The sequence below is a fragment of the Notolepis coatsorum genome (genome assembly GCF_963971535.1).
Source record: "Notolepis coatsorum genome assembly, chromosome: 5".
In the NCBI taxonomy this organism is placed as follows: domain Eukaryota; kingdom Metazoa; phylum Chordata; class Actinopteri; order Aulopiformes; family Paralepididae; genus Notolepis; species Notolepis coatsorum.
In genome coordinates, this window is record NC_140169.1 from 134,364,109 (window position 1) to 134,382,818 (window position 18,710).

Consider the following 18,710-nt stretch of genomic DNA (forward strand, 5'->3'; position numbering starts at 1 on the left):
AGTGGTGCGCACGATATAGTGGCAAGCCTGGGGCACTTCAATCTCGACCTGTGAAGAGAATGCATATATTTTTACTCTCTCCGGCCATTCATAATAGTGCAAAACAAATATTGATCATCTACTGCTGGTGGTAAAATATCTAAACTCTCACCTTGCAAGAGGCCTTGGGTCCATTTTGGAGAGTTGATGCTCCAGTGATGGAATTTAGAGATTCGGCTTCATACTGGTACTCATACTTGTGTAGTGTCTTGTACCTTTTGTCCACTAGAGGAGAACATTGATAGTTATCTAACACTGATCTAATACGTCTCAATACATATTACAACTTCTTAAAAACTGTATGAAAGGTGCTATACAAATACAGTTTATTATAATAATAATAATAATAATAATTATTATTATTATTATATTATGTGATCCTAAACGTTTTTTTAAATATAGAAAAAATACGTTTAACTTACACAAGCATATCGGATGATCGTCTTCGAGTACTTCTTGTTCAACATGTACTTCTTGTTCAACATGTACTTCTTGTTCAACAGGTACTTCTTGTTCAACAGGTACTTCTTGTTCAACATGTACTTCTTGTTCAACAGGTACTTCTTGTTCAACATGTACTTCTTGTTCAACAGGTACTTCTTGTTCAACATGTACTTCTTGAACTGTGATATCATCCTCTTGGGCATCTGTTAGGAGAGAAAGCAGGTAATTTACTATTTAAATGTAATGCAATTGAAATGAACATCACTCTCATATGAGGTAATGTTACACTGAATCACTTAATCATTAAGTCTTAATGCAAGACAATCCAGTGGTGGAAGAAGTACACAGTTCATTATAATGAGACTCATAATGTTTGATTACGATTTGTACAGTTTGAAACCATTTCCTCAGTATGAAGACGATTATACTGTGAGCTTCTTGTTTTGGAAAAGGACGTGTTAATGGTTTTTGAAGATTAAAACATTTGCCCCATTGGATTTTATTGGAGCCAGGTGTGAGGATGCAGCACAGTGCAAAGTTTCTCAATACTAAAGTGATCAGTGAAATGACGGCCTGTACTAGTCAACATCATGCAATTGTTTACATTCAGATTAGATTAAAATGTATTGTCATTGTACAGCACAAATACAGTACAGCAAAAATAAGTTGGCATCTAACAGGGGTGCGAGGTAAGAGTAAAGTGCATCAACAATATACAGTGTGATTAAATGTATATAATAAATGTCTAAGTGATTAATGGAATATATATATATATAATGAAGCTACTGTACACAATTATTATGTCATGTAGTGTACAGTACACTAATAAGCGTAGGTATGGAATAGATATAGTATATACAGCTTGTACTGTATATAAGCAGGAATACAGTATATATATAGAGATATATGCATATATATATACAGTATATACAGTGTTATTGTACATGACTATCATACAGTGTTATATGGGTAGAATAGGTTGAGGTAGGTAGTTATTTAACTTGTCCATTAAAGGTATAATCTGTAATGCTGTCAAACAGCGACCTCTAGGCAAAAGAGCCCCACTTGGTATTACACTTTGTTTACTTTGGTCTGACGTGCGGGTTGGAGTTCAGTAAGTTATTATACTGTGAATTTCTCCAGAACTCTCTTAGTAGAGCAGTAGCAACCCCTCCCCTATACCCACACATCAGACAACATCTAAAACTGTAAACAAAGTTCCTAGAGGTCGCTGTTTGACAACATTACAGATTCTACCTAAAGGTAGAAATACTCGTAAAATAGTATTCTGGTAAAAGTAAAAGTCCTCTATTCAAAATTCTACATAAGTAACAAATCTACTTATGTAAAAGTAAAAAAGTATTTGATATTGAACGTATTTACGTATAAAAAGTTCCTACTATGATGTATGTGACGTTCTTGTATTTCAGTGCTTGGAAGCATTCAATTCTCAATCCACTGACGTCTAAAGGTTATGTTAAAGTGATGTGTATTCTAGTTATGTCAAATGACATCTTCTTGAAGTTCACAGGCTTCACATTTTAAATGACAAAATAAATGGATTAAAAGTTGTTGTGGCCTGTATGCAAAATAATTTTCATCAAAGTAAATAGTATGATGTGTACAGATACATGTAGTGGTACAAACAACTACCAGTGTCTCAAACGTGTACTTGTAGAGTGCACAGTATTTGAGTAAAAATACTTAGTTACTTTCCACCACTGTGGCAATCATATTGCCTTCACAATTTCTTTTATAAATAATATTTAGCCTTTATGATGCATGCAGTGTTCAATTAAATTGTACAATTGTTTGCTCAAGAATAGGAAATTGTTTTACAATTGATGAAAGAAAACAAGTTTTTGAGCAACAGAACCACGCGTGAACCTCAATCAGACTAGACGTATCACTGAAATGCAATGCTAAATTCAACTCAAAAAGAGAAAGGAAAAAACGATTCCATAAAGCAATAGGAGAACGTCTTCAGCGGTATTCAGAGAAGTACTCACAAGCCAAGGCGACGATGCTCAAGAGCAGCAAAACACAGAGCTTTAAGTCCCCCATGGTGGGTTTGCTGCAGCTCTTGGTGATTGGCGAGTACTCGGACGAGACTGATGCCTCATGCCTCAGATGAAGCCTTTATACTCCCAGTCGGGTTGGTTCAGATGGGCTGGGAAGGCGCAGACAGCCCTCGCAGAGCTCAAAGGTCACTCCGCCCTCCCGTGTGGAGGGACAAAGGGAAAAAGTTTAGAACGCTTTCTTATGGACCTATAATGGACGTATTGCCAAACTGGTAAATGTGTTGCTATGCAGGGTCAGAGACCCCCTTACTGCAACCAGGTGATTATGCATATTGATATGATGGTGTTGAAAGAATTGTAGGATATTTAGGTGGATAATGGTACTTATTTGTATACTGACGTCTAAGAAGTCTTGATGTCTAAATCGCAGGCGACCTACTAAACCGGAACTGTGCACGGTCCACGAAATATATGTAACAAAAACTAATTCCACTCGCACGAAGGCCCCATTTTCACTGGAGTTCCATTTAAACTATAAGGAAAGATTACATATAGTGAAATTGTGTCCAACACTTTCGTGGTGCCTATTTTAATATTATACGAGTACAATTGCAAATGGTTCTGTGATCGATGCAATCTGCAATATCATGCAATGATATCACTGGTAAGAAATATCAGCCCTAATGAATACAGGCCTTGATAATGAATCAAGACCTGATTCAAAGACAAAATTCGTTTGGATTTGAAAAGAATGATACAATTATCAGTTGGTTGAGCCATTGGTGCAATATAGTCAATCAGCAGTGATATTTTAGGGTATTCTTTTCAAAATGACAAGCCAATGACAAGTGGACCAAAGGAGCATTGGCTAACATAGATCTTGGTTATATGATGAACTATGGTCAATGAAATTAGGAGTATGCAGAATTTATTTCATTATATTATGGCTCTGTCGGAAGCTGGTAAATACATTTGTTTTGATTGGCAGTTAAGGCATTCTCTTTAGTCTGATTGGCATTTTATCTATTATTTTAAAGGGGGATGTCACCCATTTTAAGAATTCACATGTTCTTCCCATGCCCCAGGACAGTTCAGGTTCAGTCAGTATTTGTGTGCATGCATCACTCTCTCCTAAATTGCTAATGAATCTGGGGCTTTTCCATGGACAATGAATGAGGCTCTGACTTCGTGAGGTAATAAAACGTTTGCTTTTAAGTTGTTAAAGCTGACACCAAAATGATGGATGCTGAAGCAATTGAGGGAGACTTTTAGCCCACTGTGCATGTAGGCCACTGTAAACCCAAATTTAAAGATCCCCTCCACACATATTGGGGCGACAGTGGCTTGGGAGGTAGAGCAGGTTCGATTCCCACTCCCCCCGGGCAGCTCGTCGAAGTTTCCTTGAGCAAGACACTTAATTAACCCCGAACTGCCCCCCCGATGAGCAGGTTGGCACCTTGCATGGTTGCCTCTGCCGTCAGTGTGTGAATGTGTGATTGAATGGGTAAAATGTGAGGAACAAATTGTAAAGCTCTTTGGATAAAAGTGTATAAATGCACCATTACATATATATTTTTTAAAGAAATGTGTGTTATCTATCCATCCAGATAGTTTTGGTGTGGTTTGCCTAGTTTTGGAGATATCTGCCATAGAGATGTCTGCCATATAGATGTCTGCCGCCAATCCAATACAATGGAGCTGAATGGCACTTGGTTTGTGGCGTCCCCTTAACACTGACCCTTTAACACACACTGTATATTGCTTTACAATTTGTTTGATATGGTCTTTCCACCAAACATGTTCAATAAACTACTGAAAATGGCTCAGCAGCTTCCCTGCACCTTTGCCCTCATTGAGAATGCAAGAATACCCCCTTCATGTCATCCCCAAAGCTGGTTAACTTTCTCTTTTTCCACCTTTACTATGCTACACTTTACTATCAACTCTTGGAGAACCATGCTAATGCGCTCTAGTTTTATAGTGTTAGGGGAGTGGTTATGCTAATGCACTCTAGTTTTATAGTGTTAGGGGAGTGGTTATGCTAAGGACGGCTTTTTTTTTTATCTCATTCATTCCATAAGAACGTAGAATAAACATTTACAGACTTTTTTTTAAATGGACCATTTGCATGTTCTGATTCTAGGGACATCTATGGATCTCAGGGAATGTATTCCCAGTGTCAGAAATACTGTGTCTGTTATTAGGCTTGAGTAAATTGTAATGAACCAAATGAGAATATCAATAAAAATGTTTTTTCTTTGACTGTGAATAACACCATGCTAAAATTGACCAGACCTGAAAAATCTAAGCAAATGAATAAAGGGAAGATGATTAAACAGAAGGTTTTGTAGATACAGTACTGAATTCTGCCATCCGGACACATGCAATTTGAAATATGATTATAGAATATAGAATATCAGGCCTAAAATGGTTATGCGATTAAAATGCGACTAATTAGATACATTAATTACAAATCCTGTAATTAATTAGATACATTTTTTAATCGCCTGACAGCATTAGTTTTCAGCAACTATTTTCTAACATGTATAATGTGTTTAGGAACAAATCTGAAAGAAGAAAACTCATAGTTTGAGCATAGCTGTCAACCATCCCGTTTTTCCCTGGATTGTCACGTATTTCAACCTTCCTTCCCGCCGTCATCCCGTTCCCGTATTTTTCCTGTTTTATTTTTTATTTTTTTATTTTTACAAAATGGCTGCAATTCCCCTCCGTGACGACAGGTGGCAGCAGTGTAGATTAGAACGTTAGCACAGGAAGTCAGACCGGAAGAGGGTTGCGACCCGAAGAAGAAGAAGAACAGCGACCGGATAAAGGAGTGGTTTAGCATGAAATGTATTACATTCTACAACTACCTACAAAAGGCAGAGAAGCGATACCGTTTTTTCAAATGCCAATGTTGACAGCTATGAGTTTGAGTGGAGCGGACCTTTAACTCATTCCCGCCAACGACGAGTATACTCGCTATTGGCCACCAATCGTTGGACACCAACAACAAGTATACTTGTTATTTGGTCGTTATTTCGTTTATTCGCTATTTCCAATCGTTATCCATCCAGGGAGCCTGTGTACAGTGTAACCATAGGGAATGAGTCTGAGATCGCAAAAGTCCAATACCGCCACCTGGTGGTATGCAGCCGATGTTGCACTCCCTTTGAGACTGTGTATGGGGCTGTGTGTCGATGAAATTCTTCCGGGGCGGACTTTTCTAGTAACCTGGACCGAGGGCTTTACCCGATCGCATTGAATAGTTTTCGGGACCCCCGATTCATTATGCTGTGGTGGGTTATGTCGTGGCCCAAATGGACATACGATCTACCAGATGGCAATCAAATAATTGGAATATTCTTTTTGGAATCTCACCGGCCACATGTAATAGCAATTTAACGTCAATTTCAGCTTGATTGTGCCTTGTTTTCATAGCCAGCGCCCTGATCAGCTTATGCTGTTGTACTAACGAATGCCGTTATTGACAATCAATTAATCAGAAATGACCCCCCCCCCCTCCTTTCATGCATTCATGATGGAACATAATATACCGATCATATGCATTTGGATTTTTAATTGTAGCGTGTATAGGGACGAAATGCCAATGGATTAAGTATAATATGCGTTGCGGCCTATTACTAGCCTCCCAGGAATTACCCTAAACCGCTCTAAAACCATACTTATATTCACCACGGTATAAGACGGGAATGTATGGATGGAAAAATTATTCCTTTTTCACATCTTGAACGATAGATACTCGATGTTAAATGGGCCATAGTATTGCATCCATAGCTATAATATATATATAGTTATAGCCCTGCAAACAAGGTGAGCGACTCCATATAGGTTTAATGCGTGGCAGCACATATCCCGTTCCCCAGCGTGGCAGTCAATGAGTTAAGGTTGTGTAATGAACTCATATCACCTTTTGATTATGCAACATAGGGTAAAAAGGGTATCTCTAAGCTGTCTGTTTGCACTTACTCCTGCGTGTGCTGCAAACTACTTGCTGACAGTTTGTGGTTTGTCTCCCGAGCCCTGTGGCTCTCGATCAAGGTACAGAGGGGATCAATATGCTGCAAGGGAACGGTCATTGATCTCAGAGGGACAGCTGCGTACCATCCTTTACTCATGTCCAAGTGCACTATGTAGCCAGAGGTCCCTGGAACACAGTTTAAAGCTAGAAAGCTATATGAAAAGTTACTGTTTCACTGTAGTTGTTGTTGTTGTTTTTGTGGTTGTTGTTGATGATGTTGTTGTTGTTGTTGTTGTTGATGTTGTTCAGAAAAAGGCAAGGCAAAATTTACTTTTAGGTTTATTGTTGAACATTTTCTGGTCATCATTTTCAAATACAAGTTAAATCATAGACATCAAATATGTCTTAATAAAACTGTTAGTGGTTATTGTTATGTCTACCAAAGAAGTCAAATGTTATTGCTACCGTATAATACCGTACAACTCAGTTTTCTGAGTATGAACAAGTCTCCTGGTAGGGTAGGCAATATCAGAGAAATTAGCAAGAGTTTACATTTGACTGGGAATCTAAAACCCTGAATTAAGATCCTGAATAAGCTACCACGCAGCAAAAAAAAAAAAAAACTACCAAATCCTCTGAGAAGGGTGGAGAAGTTAGTCTAGAGCCCTGCTCACAATGCAGTAAATTCCCCTTCTGACATTTCACAGCATACCGTATGTCATTCAAGTGAGATGGCCTATACACCTCAACTACAGGGGCTCTCAGATGCTCGCCCACAACATTGTGCAATGTGTTTTACCATGACTACCTACCCACACACCCTTGTTTGTTTTATAGAACCCATCGTCAGGGCTGAGCGATATATTACTAATTATTCCTACTGATGTCATATTCCGTATTCATTGTTCAAATCGCACTATTACTGTCATTACCACACACACCCCTGCTGCAAACACTTTGACCCACTTGCCTTTAAGAATATAAATGGACTAGGGATAATGCACTTGAATATTATAGACCCCAGAAATTGGATAATATTAATGTTTTAATTCTTCAGACTGATCCCGATGTCCTGGTCTTAAGTGAATCTTGGCTTAAAAAAAGAGTCAATGATTCGAATGTAGCTTTAGCGTTACAACCTTTATAGAGTGGAGTTAGGAGGGGAGGAGGGGTGGTTATTTATATGTTTATGTTAAGTGTTTATCTTGTAGTATGCCTCCATTTGCTGATCTAGATTCCATTAACGCAATAACGGAACTCATTCTCTGTCTTCTGATTCTGAGCTGATCTGACTTTAACCTGAACTGGTTAATGAATGATACTTCTGAGATTAGTCGTAGGCGTAGCTTACATTTAATTCAACTGATAACACAACCCACTAGACCTAATTTGAAAGATTGTTCAAGGTCTTGTGATCTTTTATTTTCCAATAGGGTTGACAAAATGATTGCCTGTGATGTATTTGAGATAGGAATTAGTGATCACTGCCCTATGCATGTGTCAGAAGAAAACAAGGTCTCACACGGTAAAGAGGAGAAATGTTAAACATTTGACTGACCAAGCTTTTTTGACAGATATTTCCCGGATGTTCAGGTGGCACTGGACCTTTTTACAGAAACCTTTATTTAAATTCAGGAAACTCTTGTTCTTGTGCCAGACACTCAGGAGATCCTTTACACTGGCTATCATTTAGACAAAAATGGTAAATGGTAAATGGTGCATTTATATAGCAGCTTTTATCCAAAGCGCTTTACAATTTGTTCCTCACATTTTATCCATTCACTCACACATTCACACACAGACGGCGGAGGTAACCATGCAAGGTCCCAACCTGCTCATCGGGAGCAGTTAGGGGTTAAGTGTCTTGGTCAAGGCCACTTCGACACGCTGCCCGGGAGGAGCAGGAATCGAACAGGGAACCTCCGGATTACCAGACGACTGCTCTACCTTCCTGTCGCCTGCACAACCAAAACCAAACAAATAAAAATAAATGTACTTCAGCTGTGAGAAAAGCCAAATCAAATTATTATTTAGAACTAATTACTATCTCCTACTCAAACTGGCAAAATATTGGAAAGCAGTAAATACAAACAAACACATAACCCCTAATTCACTACCCACACTTTTGGTTTCTTTTTTTTGTATCTACTTTTTCTCCCATTTTCTATTTTTCTCCCATCCCAATTTCGTATCGTCCAATTCTACCCTCCCCTGTCTCGAACGCTGTTTGGCCATGCCTCCCACAAGCCGGCTGTAATGTGGACGAAGCCATACATTGTACGAGTCCCCTCCGGAGGTAGCAGCCGTCGCATCTTTTCACCTGCACAGCGCGATCTTTCAGCGTCGGGGGTCTGCGCTTTGGAGGGACGCCGCCCCCGTCGGTTCCTGATTCTACTGCGCAGGCGCACCAACCGACCTGTAGGAGTCGCTGTCCACAACGTCCGATCCCCACCCATCAGCTTCCCACCCCCTAATACTGCCAAATGTATTAGTATGAATGACCAGCAAAGCTGAATGCAATGCGGAGAGCTGGGCTCGAACCCAGCGTCTCCTGCATTGGTGGTGAGCGCCTTGCCCACTGCACCACCTAGCCGCCCCACACTTTTGGTTTCTGATCAGGATTCAATTTCGCTATAACCTTCAATAAACACTTTGTTGATTTATTTGAGAACAAATACTCAGGGCCCCATCTTCACCTTTCATCCCTTCTTTCCTAATGATGTTCTTGAAGCATTGCAAGTAGGGATGTCCAATATTATCGGCCTACCGATATTATCGGCCGATATCGGCATTAAAATGTGATATCGGAACATTTTAATTTTTTTTACATTTCTATAACCTTTATTTACCCAGGCAAGCAAGTAAGAACAAATTCTGATTTTATTTATTGTCAAAAGTATGCATAATGTTGTGTTAATTCCACAACAAGAGATATGTAATGTTAATTACCTGATAGTATTATAATATATTAAATAATGACCCAATTTAAAAACAACCCTGCTTAGCAAAAGTCCTAGGGTCTTTGGTAAACAATCAACTCAAGTATTCTCTTTCAAGTGAAGTAACATTTAATTCATATGGCCAATTGATTTGATACTAATGTAGCACCCTGAATATGTGGCTATTATTCAGAAGTGCTGACTTGCCTTTTATCTCCCCTTTGTGCACAAAGACATATTAACTAGTTTCCATGGATATTCCCTCGAACAATGACGCGGGTTTCCCCTTCTCTCACCGGCTGGAATATGGATTATAAACAGTAAACTAAATCATATTCTATCCACTCAGTGCTTCCTGTGGGGCTAGTTGGTGGTCCAGTAGGGGGCGGCGGTGGCAGGCGGAGCGCACGAGAGAGAGACAGAGAAGGAAGCAAGTCAACGGGAACGGAAGTGAGGAGGAGCAGCCTCTTCGACGTTGGACTTCGACCTGGGTGGTCGTGTTGTTGAAGGAGCCCCCGTTGTGGACCACACGGGTGAACGTATTGAACTTGAGTATATGACGGGTTATCCTAGAAGTATCCGTGATAGTAAGTAAGAGTAAGAGAAGAGTAAGAGTAAGAGTAAGAGTAAGAGAAACCGAACCCAAGGACTAACGTCCATAGATAACGTGTTATAGTAGCAGTGTGTGCGGTGTTTTAGCATGCTGCTAACGGCTATATTGACTCCAGTATACACCGGGCGCGAGGCGCTGAAGAGACCGGTGGTGTAGCCAGCCACGTTGCGTTAACAGTATAACCGAATAGCAGGAGGGCTGTCTGGGACCCACAGAGTAGCTTCAGTTAAGGTAGGGCCAGAGTATTGTCGCGCGTCGACCCAGCGCCGGCCGTCAACAACCAGTCTTCGCCGGCGTTAGACATCTGCTCTGCACCGGCTGTCTTCAGCCCAGCACGGGAGTTCGTCCCGATCAGCAGAGGTCGCCATCACCCAGCACGCGCTCTCAGCCCGCTACTGCTCCCTCTGCTCCAGCCCCGCTTGCTAATGCCCGTGATGAGAGCGTTCAACGCCATCTTGCTACCCGGACAGTGGTGGCGTGGGGAGGCCGCCATCTTGGTTGAGTACAATAGAGCTTCGATGCTCAGGATCTTATTGCACAATACACAGTGTGATGCGGCCTACGGGTGAAGCTAACGTTGCTAACTACAGTTCATAGGGGTACCCCATAAACATTACATGCCGGCATTAGTATATGACTTTTGTTTTGGTAAAGTGGGCCCACCTTTTCATTTTCTTTGAGTGTGATAACGTGTTTGTTCTTTAATAATATTTTCCCATCTAATTAACCCTTTCCCTGTGGGGAGGTTACAGACCTGTTGTATCATAAGTAAAGCCTTAGAGAGGTATTATCCCTACCATATAATTAAAGCCTGAGAGAGGTATATTATCCATGGTACTAACCCAGACGTGGGTGATGAGTCAAGCACATTGAAGTATATTATCTCGGTTACTAACCCAGAGGTGGGTGTATAATATAAGTGTCTATAAGGTATTGAGTTACAAATTGAGTGATAGTAGGACTTCATTCTATTTGAAATCTTTGTAACTGAACAGTACAATTAACATAAAGAATTAGATGGGGTTCTGTGTGTGTGTGTCCATTCCTGAGCCTATTATTAACTCGTTTGGTGTGGGTAACGTCAATACAATTAACACTTTAATCTCAATAACTGTCAAACTAAATGAATGTGTACAAAACGGTTTAGAGTTTTTGAATGTGTCTGCGATATGTGCAAAATAAATCAGCATTTTTTTTTGTGAAGTGCCCATTTAATGCTACTGACTCATAGATCAATACCCTTCCAAGTTAACCTTTGCACACAAAAATAAGATCACACAACACTGTCTATCGATCTGTAACTGTTTTAGGTGATTTTCTTTGTTTTTATCTTTATTTTTATCTTGTGTTTTAGGTGATTTCCCCTGTTTTATCTTGTTGTGTTACTACCTTTGATTTAGTTTGAACTATGGCACATTTATGTCTTATACAGTTTATTCTCTGTCTGTCTCACTCTCTCTCTCTCGTGCGCTCTCTCGCTCTCTCTTCTTTTTTTTATTTGAAATGTTTTGGAACTGCCATAACAAAGCCATCTTTGTTATTTAAAATGTATAGTATAATATCTACATCCTGATACACACTTTTAGAACTGTATATACCGTAGTAATATTTATTTTAGTCATCTTATTTTATTCTATGCTAAATTTATTGTATTTTTATCTTATTTTATCTGCACTGCACACTTTTAGAACTGTATATAGTAATCTTTATTTTAGTCATCTTATTTTATTCTGCAAAATTTATTGTATTTTTATCTTATTTTATTATTAAGAATCTATCTTATTATTAAGATAGAAGGACCACAATAAATATAATTCCACTGTTCTTGCTGTAAAGTACTGAAATAAGTGACAATAAAGGAATCTCTCTCTCTCTCTCTCTCTCTCTCTCTCTCTCTCTCTCTCTCTCTCTCTCTCTCTCTCTCTCTCTCTCTCTCTCTCTCTCTCTCTCTCTCTCTCTCTCCTCCATTCTATTCCAAGAAGATGTTCTTGGTTCTTGTGAAGTGGCAAAAACATGTTTTGTTTTGACAGAAAATGACCTAATATAGCACTCTTAAATCCAACAGAAAAATGCAAACTGTTTAGCAATTGGCTGCTTGCCACATAAATGAAGGTGCATGTTAATAAAAAGAGGAAGGAATGACCAGAGTAAACAAACAAGGCCTTAATAGATTTCAGACAATACGTTTGTCATGTAAATAAATGTAACTTGTTACCAATGTATTTTTATTTCTGTGTTGTTTGCGTGCCATTAATTGCTGGAGCTACACAGACATTGACCATTCTGTTCTACAAAAAGGATCAAATATAAACTGATTAAAATATAAACTGATTGCACAGGACAGGACTGTATATTGTAAAAGGTGGAGCGAGACATCTGGAGTGACATACATCACCATTTTAAACTTTTATTTAAAACTCCAAGACCATTGAGGTTGAGTAAACAGTTACAAGTAAGGTGCTTATGGTGAACTTACTTAACATGATTGAGTTATGTTCATTCAAACCTTTATTTATTCTCGAAAGGGACAATTGAGGTCACCCTTATTTTCAATGTCGTCGAGACTTACCGACATTTCAATGCATAATTTTTTTTATAATATAATAATAATAAATAATAACAACTCTATCTATACAGTAGCACCTTTCACACATGGACCGCAGCCCAAAGTGCCCCACAGCAAGTAGCATAAAATGAACATAGGCATAAAAAATCAGCATACTGTCAACAGAATAAAAACAATGTATAAAGTGCAGACATAAGAATAGGCATAAAATAAGTACAATAAGTACAGTGTTGCTCGAAGGCATGTGAACTCTCCTGGAACAGCCAGTACCCCAAACACCCCACACATCAATCCCCACCACATCCCCATCCAAGACACACCCCCTGATAAAGCATGTCACGACCAAAGGAAAACACAAACGTGCCACTCACACTGCCATGCATTAAAGGGGAACTCCAACATTTTGGGAAATTAGCTTATTTAACATCTTCCCTGGAGTTAGACAAGAAGATACATACCTTTTTTGTCTCTGTGCGTGCATTTTAGCTTTGGGAATAGACGCTCCGTTAGCATAGCTTAGCTTCATCACTGGAAGTGAGGCAGGACAGTAGCCTTACAGTGCCTTACAGTGTATTGCAAGGTCTGACATTGACCAAATTTGATATGCATGACCTTGGTGGGCTCTAGGTCAACTCCTGAAAAGGGGGTCAATGTCAGACCTTGCAATCAAAAGTTAGGGGGCGCACTGAAATTATGGCAAGGGTTATTAGCCCCCTAACTTTTGATTGCAAAGTCTGACATTGACCCCCTTTTCAGGAGTTGACCTAGAGCCCACCAAGGTCATGCATATCAAGTTTGGTCAATGTCAGACCTTGCAATACACTGTAAGGCACTGGAGACGAGGCAAGATAACTCTCGTCCGGCTCCAGCACAACATCAAAGCCTGGCCGTTCGCCCCTGCTGCTTGCCGCCTTATGACGAGAGCGAGCTGAGGCGAAGAGTCTGCGTCGCAAATCCCCTGCCACCAGAGGAGCTGTCGGCCTATCGGCCGACTGTCCACTGGCGGGGGAACCAGGGCCAGAACCAGGCCATCTCACGGGAGATGGAGGCTCAACGGCCCCTCGGAGAGGCAAACTCACCACCGGGCACCGCCCAGGCGTATCTGGCTGCCACGACCGCAGAGCCAGAGACGCCCCACGACGCAAGGAGGACGCGGCGATGGTGAAGCGCTGGTGAAGGGTGACGTTGCGAGCGTCCAAACCCGCCGAAGGTGCAAACATTATGTCTTAGCTTTTCTCGTAAAATTGCGAGAGAGAGAAAAATAAGATACAATGTCCACGTAGCTCCTTTCCAACAACTATTTCGGCACTAAACTCAAAGTGGTGTATACAGTCACTTCTACGGTGGTGAAAATAGGTAAGGAGCTGTTAGTATGGCCACGACCCCGCTTATGTAGAGGAGCGGATGTGGGTGTGGTCAGGCGGATGGGTGTGTACATGTGAAGAAAATTATTCAGTATTAGATTGATAAGGGATAGGGTTCCACTAGAGTGCAGAGCGTAAGCTATACGATAATATAACCATTAATCAGAGCAGCATAACTGGACCACATACCACTTTAACATAACCTTTAGAGACAGGGCGGCTGGGTGGCGCAGCGGACATTGCGCTCGTCACCAACGCATGAGACACCGGTATCGAATTCGGCTGTCGGCGTTGCCTCCGGCTTGGGCCGGCCGTCATACTAACTCAATTGGCAGAGTTAGCGGGTGGGAAGTCGATGGGTGGTAATCTGGACGTTGTAAACAGCGACTCCTACAGGTTGGTTGGGGCGCCTGCACCGAAGATACAGGAAAATGGCGGGGGCAGTGTGAGCCTCCTACACATTACTCCTCGCCAAATGAGAGTCTGCAGGTGAAAAGATGCGACTGGCTGCCTACACATGTATCGGAGGGGACATGTGATGGGCTTCTATCCTCCCTACAACCGGCCAGTGGGGGGCACATGCGAGCAACGATCAAGACAGGGGAGGGGAGAATTGGCACAGCTAAATTGGGATGGGAGAAAAATAGAAAAAGAGGAGAAAAAAAGTGGATAAAAAACCTTTAGAGGTCAATGGATCGAGGATTGAATGCTGGAATACACAAATGTCATGTAGAATGCATACATTTACTTTAGATATTTAAGTACATTCAATAACAAATACTTCTCTACTTTACTTAAGCAGAATTTGAATGGAGGACTACTTTTACCAGAGTACTCATTTATCTACTTTTTACTAGTACTTTTTACTACTACTAAGTAAAGGAACTGTGTACTTCTTCCAGCATTGGATACACTGTAGAATCTCTTTGATCCATTGACCATGTGTGGGCAGGTGTAATGTGCAGGGGTGTAAAAAGTACCCAGAAATTATACTTAAGTGAAAGTATGGGTGCCATCTCAAAATCGTACTCAAGTAAAAGTCAGAGTATCTGGCTAAAAACACACTTGAGTAAAAGTAAAAAAAAAGTGTCTACTTTTAAATGTACTTAAGTATTAAAAAGTCAAAGTAAAAACTTATTTTTATTGCAAGGGATAGACAGGGTCTCAAACTCATTCCATCGTGGGCCAAGTTTTCATTTGAACTGTTTCGTCCTCTTCATCACTCGTAGTATCGTTTGTGGCCATCTTCTGTAGCTTGTCACTCTGACTGTCTATTCTTCTGATAGCAGTTTATTAAAATCAAAGATCCCCTCTTTCTAGTCTTGCACAAGGACCAATCAGCATGGGTCTGGGTGGGTTAATTTTCCATTGATGGGGATTTGATTGGCTAATACTCGAGTAAAGTACAAATCCCCCAAAACAGTACTTAAGTATTGTAACAAAGTACAATTACTCAAGTACTTTACACCCCTGGAACATGTTACCACTTTAAAACGATGAGACGTCGGGTCAATAAAGTTATGAAAGCCGAAACCCTTTGCCATAGTATGGGAAAGTTTGCTTCAGGTGGAAAGCCAAATATTACTGTGAATGGGTTAGGTTTGATCCTTTGTCCAGTAGTCTAGCAGCCTGGGACAGGACCATAACATAATGCATGAGGTTAGCAGGTGAGTGTTTACACCTATTACAGGCATCTTTGCTAACCATAGCATTGGCATAGTCAGTGGATACTGTGAATTTTCTTTTCAGTTTTTTTGTGGTCACTAGCTTACTTGTAGATGACTAGACTGCTGAAACCTGACATGTTCTACTAAAGTGAAATATCCCTTTAAGTAGCCCCTCCCCACAATGTAGATGTAGTCACTAGTGGTAGTCATCATTGCTTCGACTATGGGACATCATTGCTCGTAACGATCATCTCTAAAGGCGCCAGTGGTGAGCTCATCAGGGCAAAGGTTGGATACAACAGTGTGTTGATCAAGGTCCAGTCACAGTGTGAGTGAGTGTGTGTGAGGGAGGACGTGTACAGTGGAAGGACACGAGCACGGTTGCTTATGCGGTTCGGTGCACGTTCTGTGTAGGGGCCCCAAAAGGCCACAGAACGGGACGTCGGTTCATGAGATAAAAGGTGTATAGGTAATAGCTTTAATTAATGGCAACCTTTTCCTTTTAGGGAAACATAAAGACGAGGCCTATTTCATTTCCCTTGTGTAATAATGTGTTCCCTGACAACCTACTCCCATTGGCCCCGTCATCAACTGAACAGAAGAACGTACCTTCTGCAACCCCTGCCCCGCTGTGCCTGACAGAACCCACAGTACCGTATTGTTTATTATAGAACCTCCCCTTTAGCCATTCAGGAACGACAGCTCCTTTAGAGTGAAATGTTCAAATGATGGAAAAACATCTGGCACAGTGTGGCTACATAAACAAGGTGGGCTGTTGGGATGTTAGATCCTAATGTGAAAAACTGTGATTTTATATGTCTGCACTTTATGTGCTCATTTTATGCCTGTCTTTTTTCTGTTGTGAAGCACTTTGAGCTGCAGTTTCTGTATGAAAGGTGCTATACAAATAAAGTTTATTATCATTATTATTACATGGGTTAGATTAAGGTGCAGCGCTTGAGCCCTGGGTGTTTCTGGAGTGTGGTGTTTCCAGGGGACTCTGTCCTCTGGTGCTGGCAATAACAACCCCCCCCCCCCCCCCCCCCCCGCCCCATTACGGTGACAGGGACACCATAGAGTTGCTAGTCCCAACTCACTACAAGCCTGTGCATCCATAGTTTAAATGAACGTACTACCCAGGATAAACTTTGGCAGCTCAATTCCCCCCTTACCCCCTCCAATTACTTACCACTGGCGCGAGATACAAACTATGATATCTAAATGTATTTGGAACAACAAATGGCCAAGAATCAAAAGGACCACCGCTCAATGTAAGAAACAGGATGGGGGTTTAGCTATCTTAAATTATACTTCTGGTCCTTCTCGCTGAGACCCTTGATGAACTGGATAGATCCTGAAATTGCTGTGTCGTGGCATACTTTAGAGGCGCAGCAGCAGTCTCACCGCGAAGATTACAAGATGTAGTATACTCTAACACCCCTATATCAAAATGTCAATTGCAATATGGTCCTATAATCTCCCATGTGATCCAAACATGGCGTAATGTACAGAGGACTTGTGCTGTCAGGTGCCCATGGCACTTCGATTCACCAATATTTCATAACCAACAACTACTTGTTGGGTATAAACCCATTAACATTCCTCAGTGGGAAAAGAAAGGAGTTCACACTCTGGGGGATATACAGTATATGATCAAATCGACCATCGCGCATTTCAGGACCTAAGAGAATTTTATAATCTCCCCAGCATGTAATTTTTCCTATTCTTACAACTAAGGTCGGCACTTAAGGCGCATGGGGTTTCCGTGGGCTCAGACACTACACCCACATCCTTTTGTTGGGCTTATCAGAGACAGAACAACCTCAAGAGGGTTTGTCTTAGATTTCTATACACTCTTAATCAAATCCACATATAAAACATCATTATAGATATAGTCTGGCGAGGGGATATCCCAGAATTAGACCCTGAGTTTGACTGGGATGATATTTGGACTAATGTTAGCTTAGCTTAGCTTCCCGCAACCCTAATCACCAGCAAATACATTTAAATTATATTCATAGGACGTATCTCACACCTAGGAAGCTGTGCGCTATGGGGTTGGTGACCGACTCTCTGTGCACTTTGTGCGCTCTGAGGGCCACTGGCACTTATATATGCACATGTTTTGGGATTTCCCACCAGTAGCTAGTTTTTGGAAATCCATAACAACTAAACTCTCAAACATATGTAACCTGACAATTACACTTACAGCAACAACACTACTCCTAAATGATATATCACTACTTCCAGCCTCCATACAACAAAAGAGCCAAGAAACTGATAGCCATGAGGTGGAAACAACCTGAGGAACTTACAATGATCAATTGGTCTCTAACTCTTTTGGATGTCATTTATATGGAGGCAATTTCCCCTCTACACCGCAAGCGCTAGAATATGAATATAAATGCACTGATTCGTTAATCATTCAAAATGTATTACAAATAGAAAGCCCACATGTGCATTATTGCTATTATTGTTACAGTAGGAAATATCCTATATCCACACACTGGATTAGGAAAGCAACGTTTCAACCTGACATGGTCTTCATCATTGCCTTCATCATTAAAGGGTTGCGAGCTGTAATCCAGTGTGCTGATATCCGTTTCCTTTCATGTACTTGTATCTTGCACCTGACCCAATACAGGTTGGATGTGCACACCGCTATTCTACTGTGTGTTATTATTACAGTAACAGAGGTTCAAACTAAAGATAATGTTATCTCCACTGATAACACATGGGTGTATATTGATAATGGTCCCAAGATCATAATTAAAGTATGTTTATGCCATCGGGGGCAGCGGTGGCCTAAAGGTTAGAGAAGCGTTCTTGTGACCGGAAGGTCACCAGTTCGATGGTCAACAGTGTCAGATTGTGGTTATACTTGGCAGAGTGTGAATGTGAAGCAGGGCGTAGCTGAGACAGAGTTTCGGTTCAAATGAAAGATAATTTTATCTCTCCACTGATAATACATGCATGCATGCATATTGATAATGGTAAGAGATCAAATCTGCTTAGGTGCCAATGGTTTATCCAAACATCTATGAGAACAGGTATAGACCAAATGCATAGTGATCT

The 18,710-nt window shown here is 40.8% G+C and overlaps 1 protein-coding gene across 1 annotated transcript in view; it reads right to left on the reverse strand.

The window, feature by feature from the left end:
* Nucleotides 1-2,547, reverse strand: part of LOC311228362 (apolipoprotein B-100-like) — a gene marked incomplete at both ends in the record, with an annotated part of 121,068 nt that extends 118,521 nt beyond the window's left edge. Inside the window, 3 exons of the mRNA XM_084314272.1 lie at nt 152-264; nt 464-686; nt 2,497-2,547. Of these exons, the coding sequence (XP_084170398.1) occupies nt 152-264; nt 464-686; nt 2,497-2,547 (387 nt within the window). The remainder of the gene's footprint in view (nt 1-151; nt 265-463; nt 687-2,496) is intronic.
* Nucleotides 2,548-18,710: the final 16,163 nt, after the last annotated feature.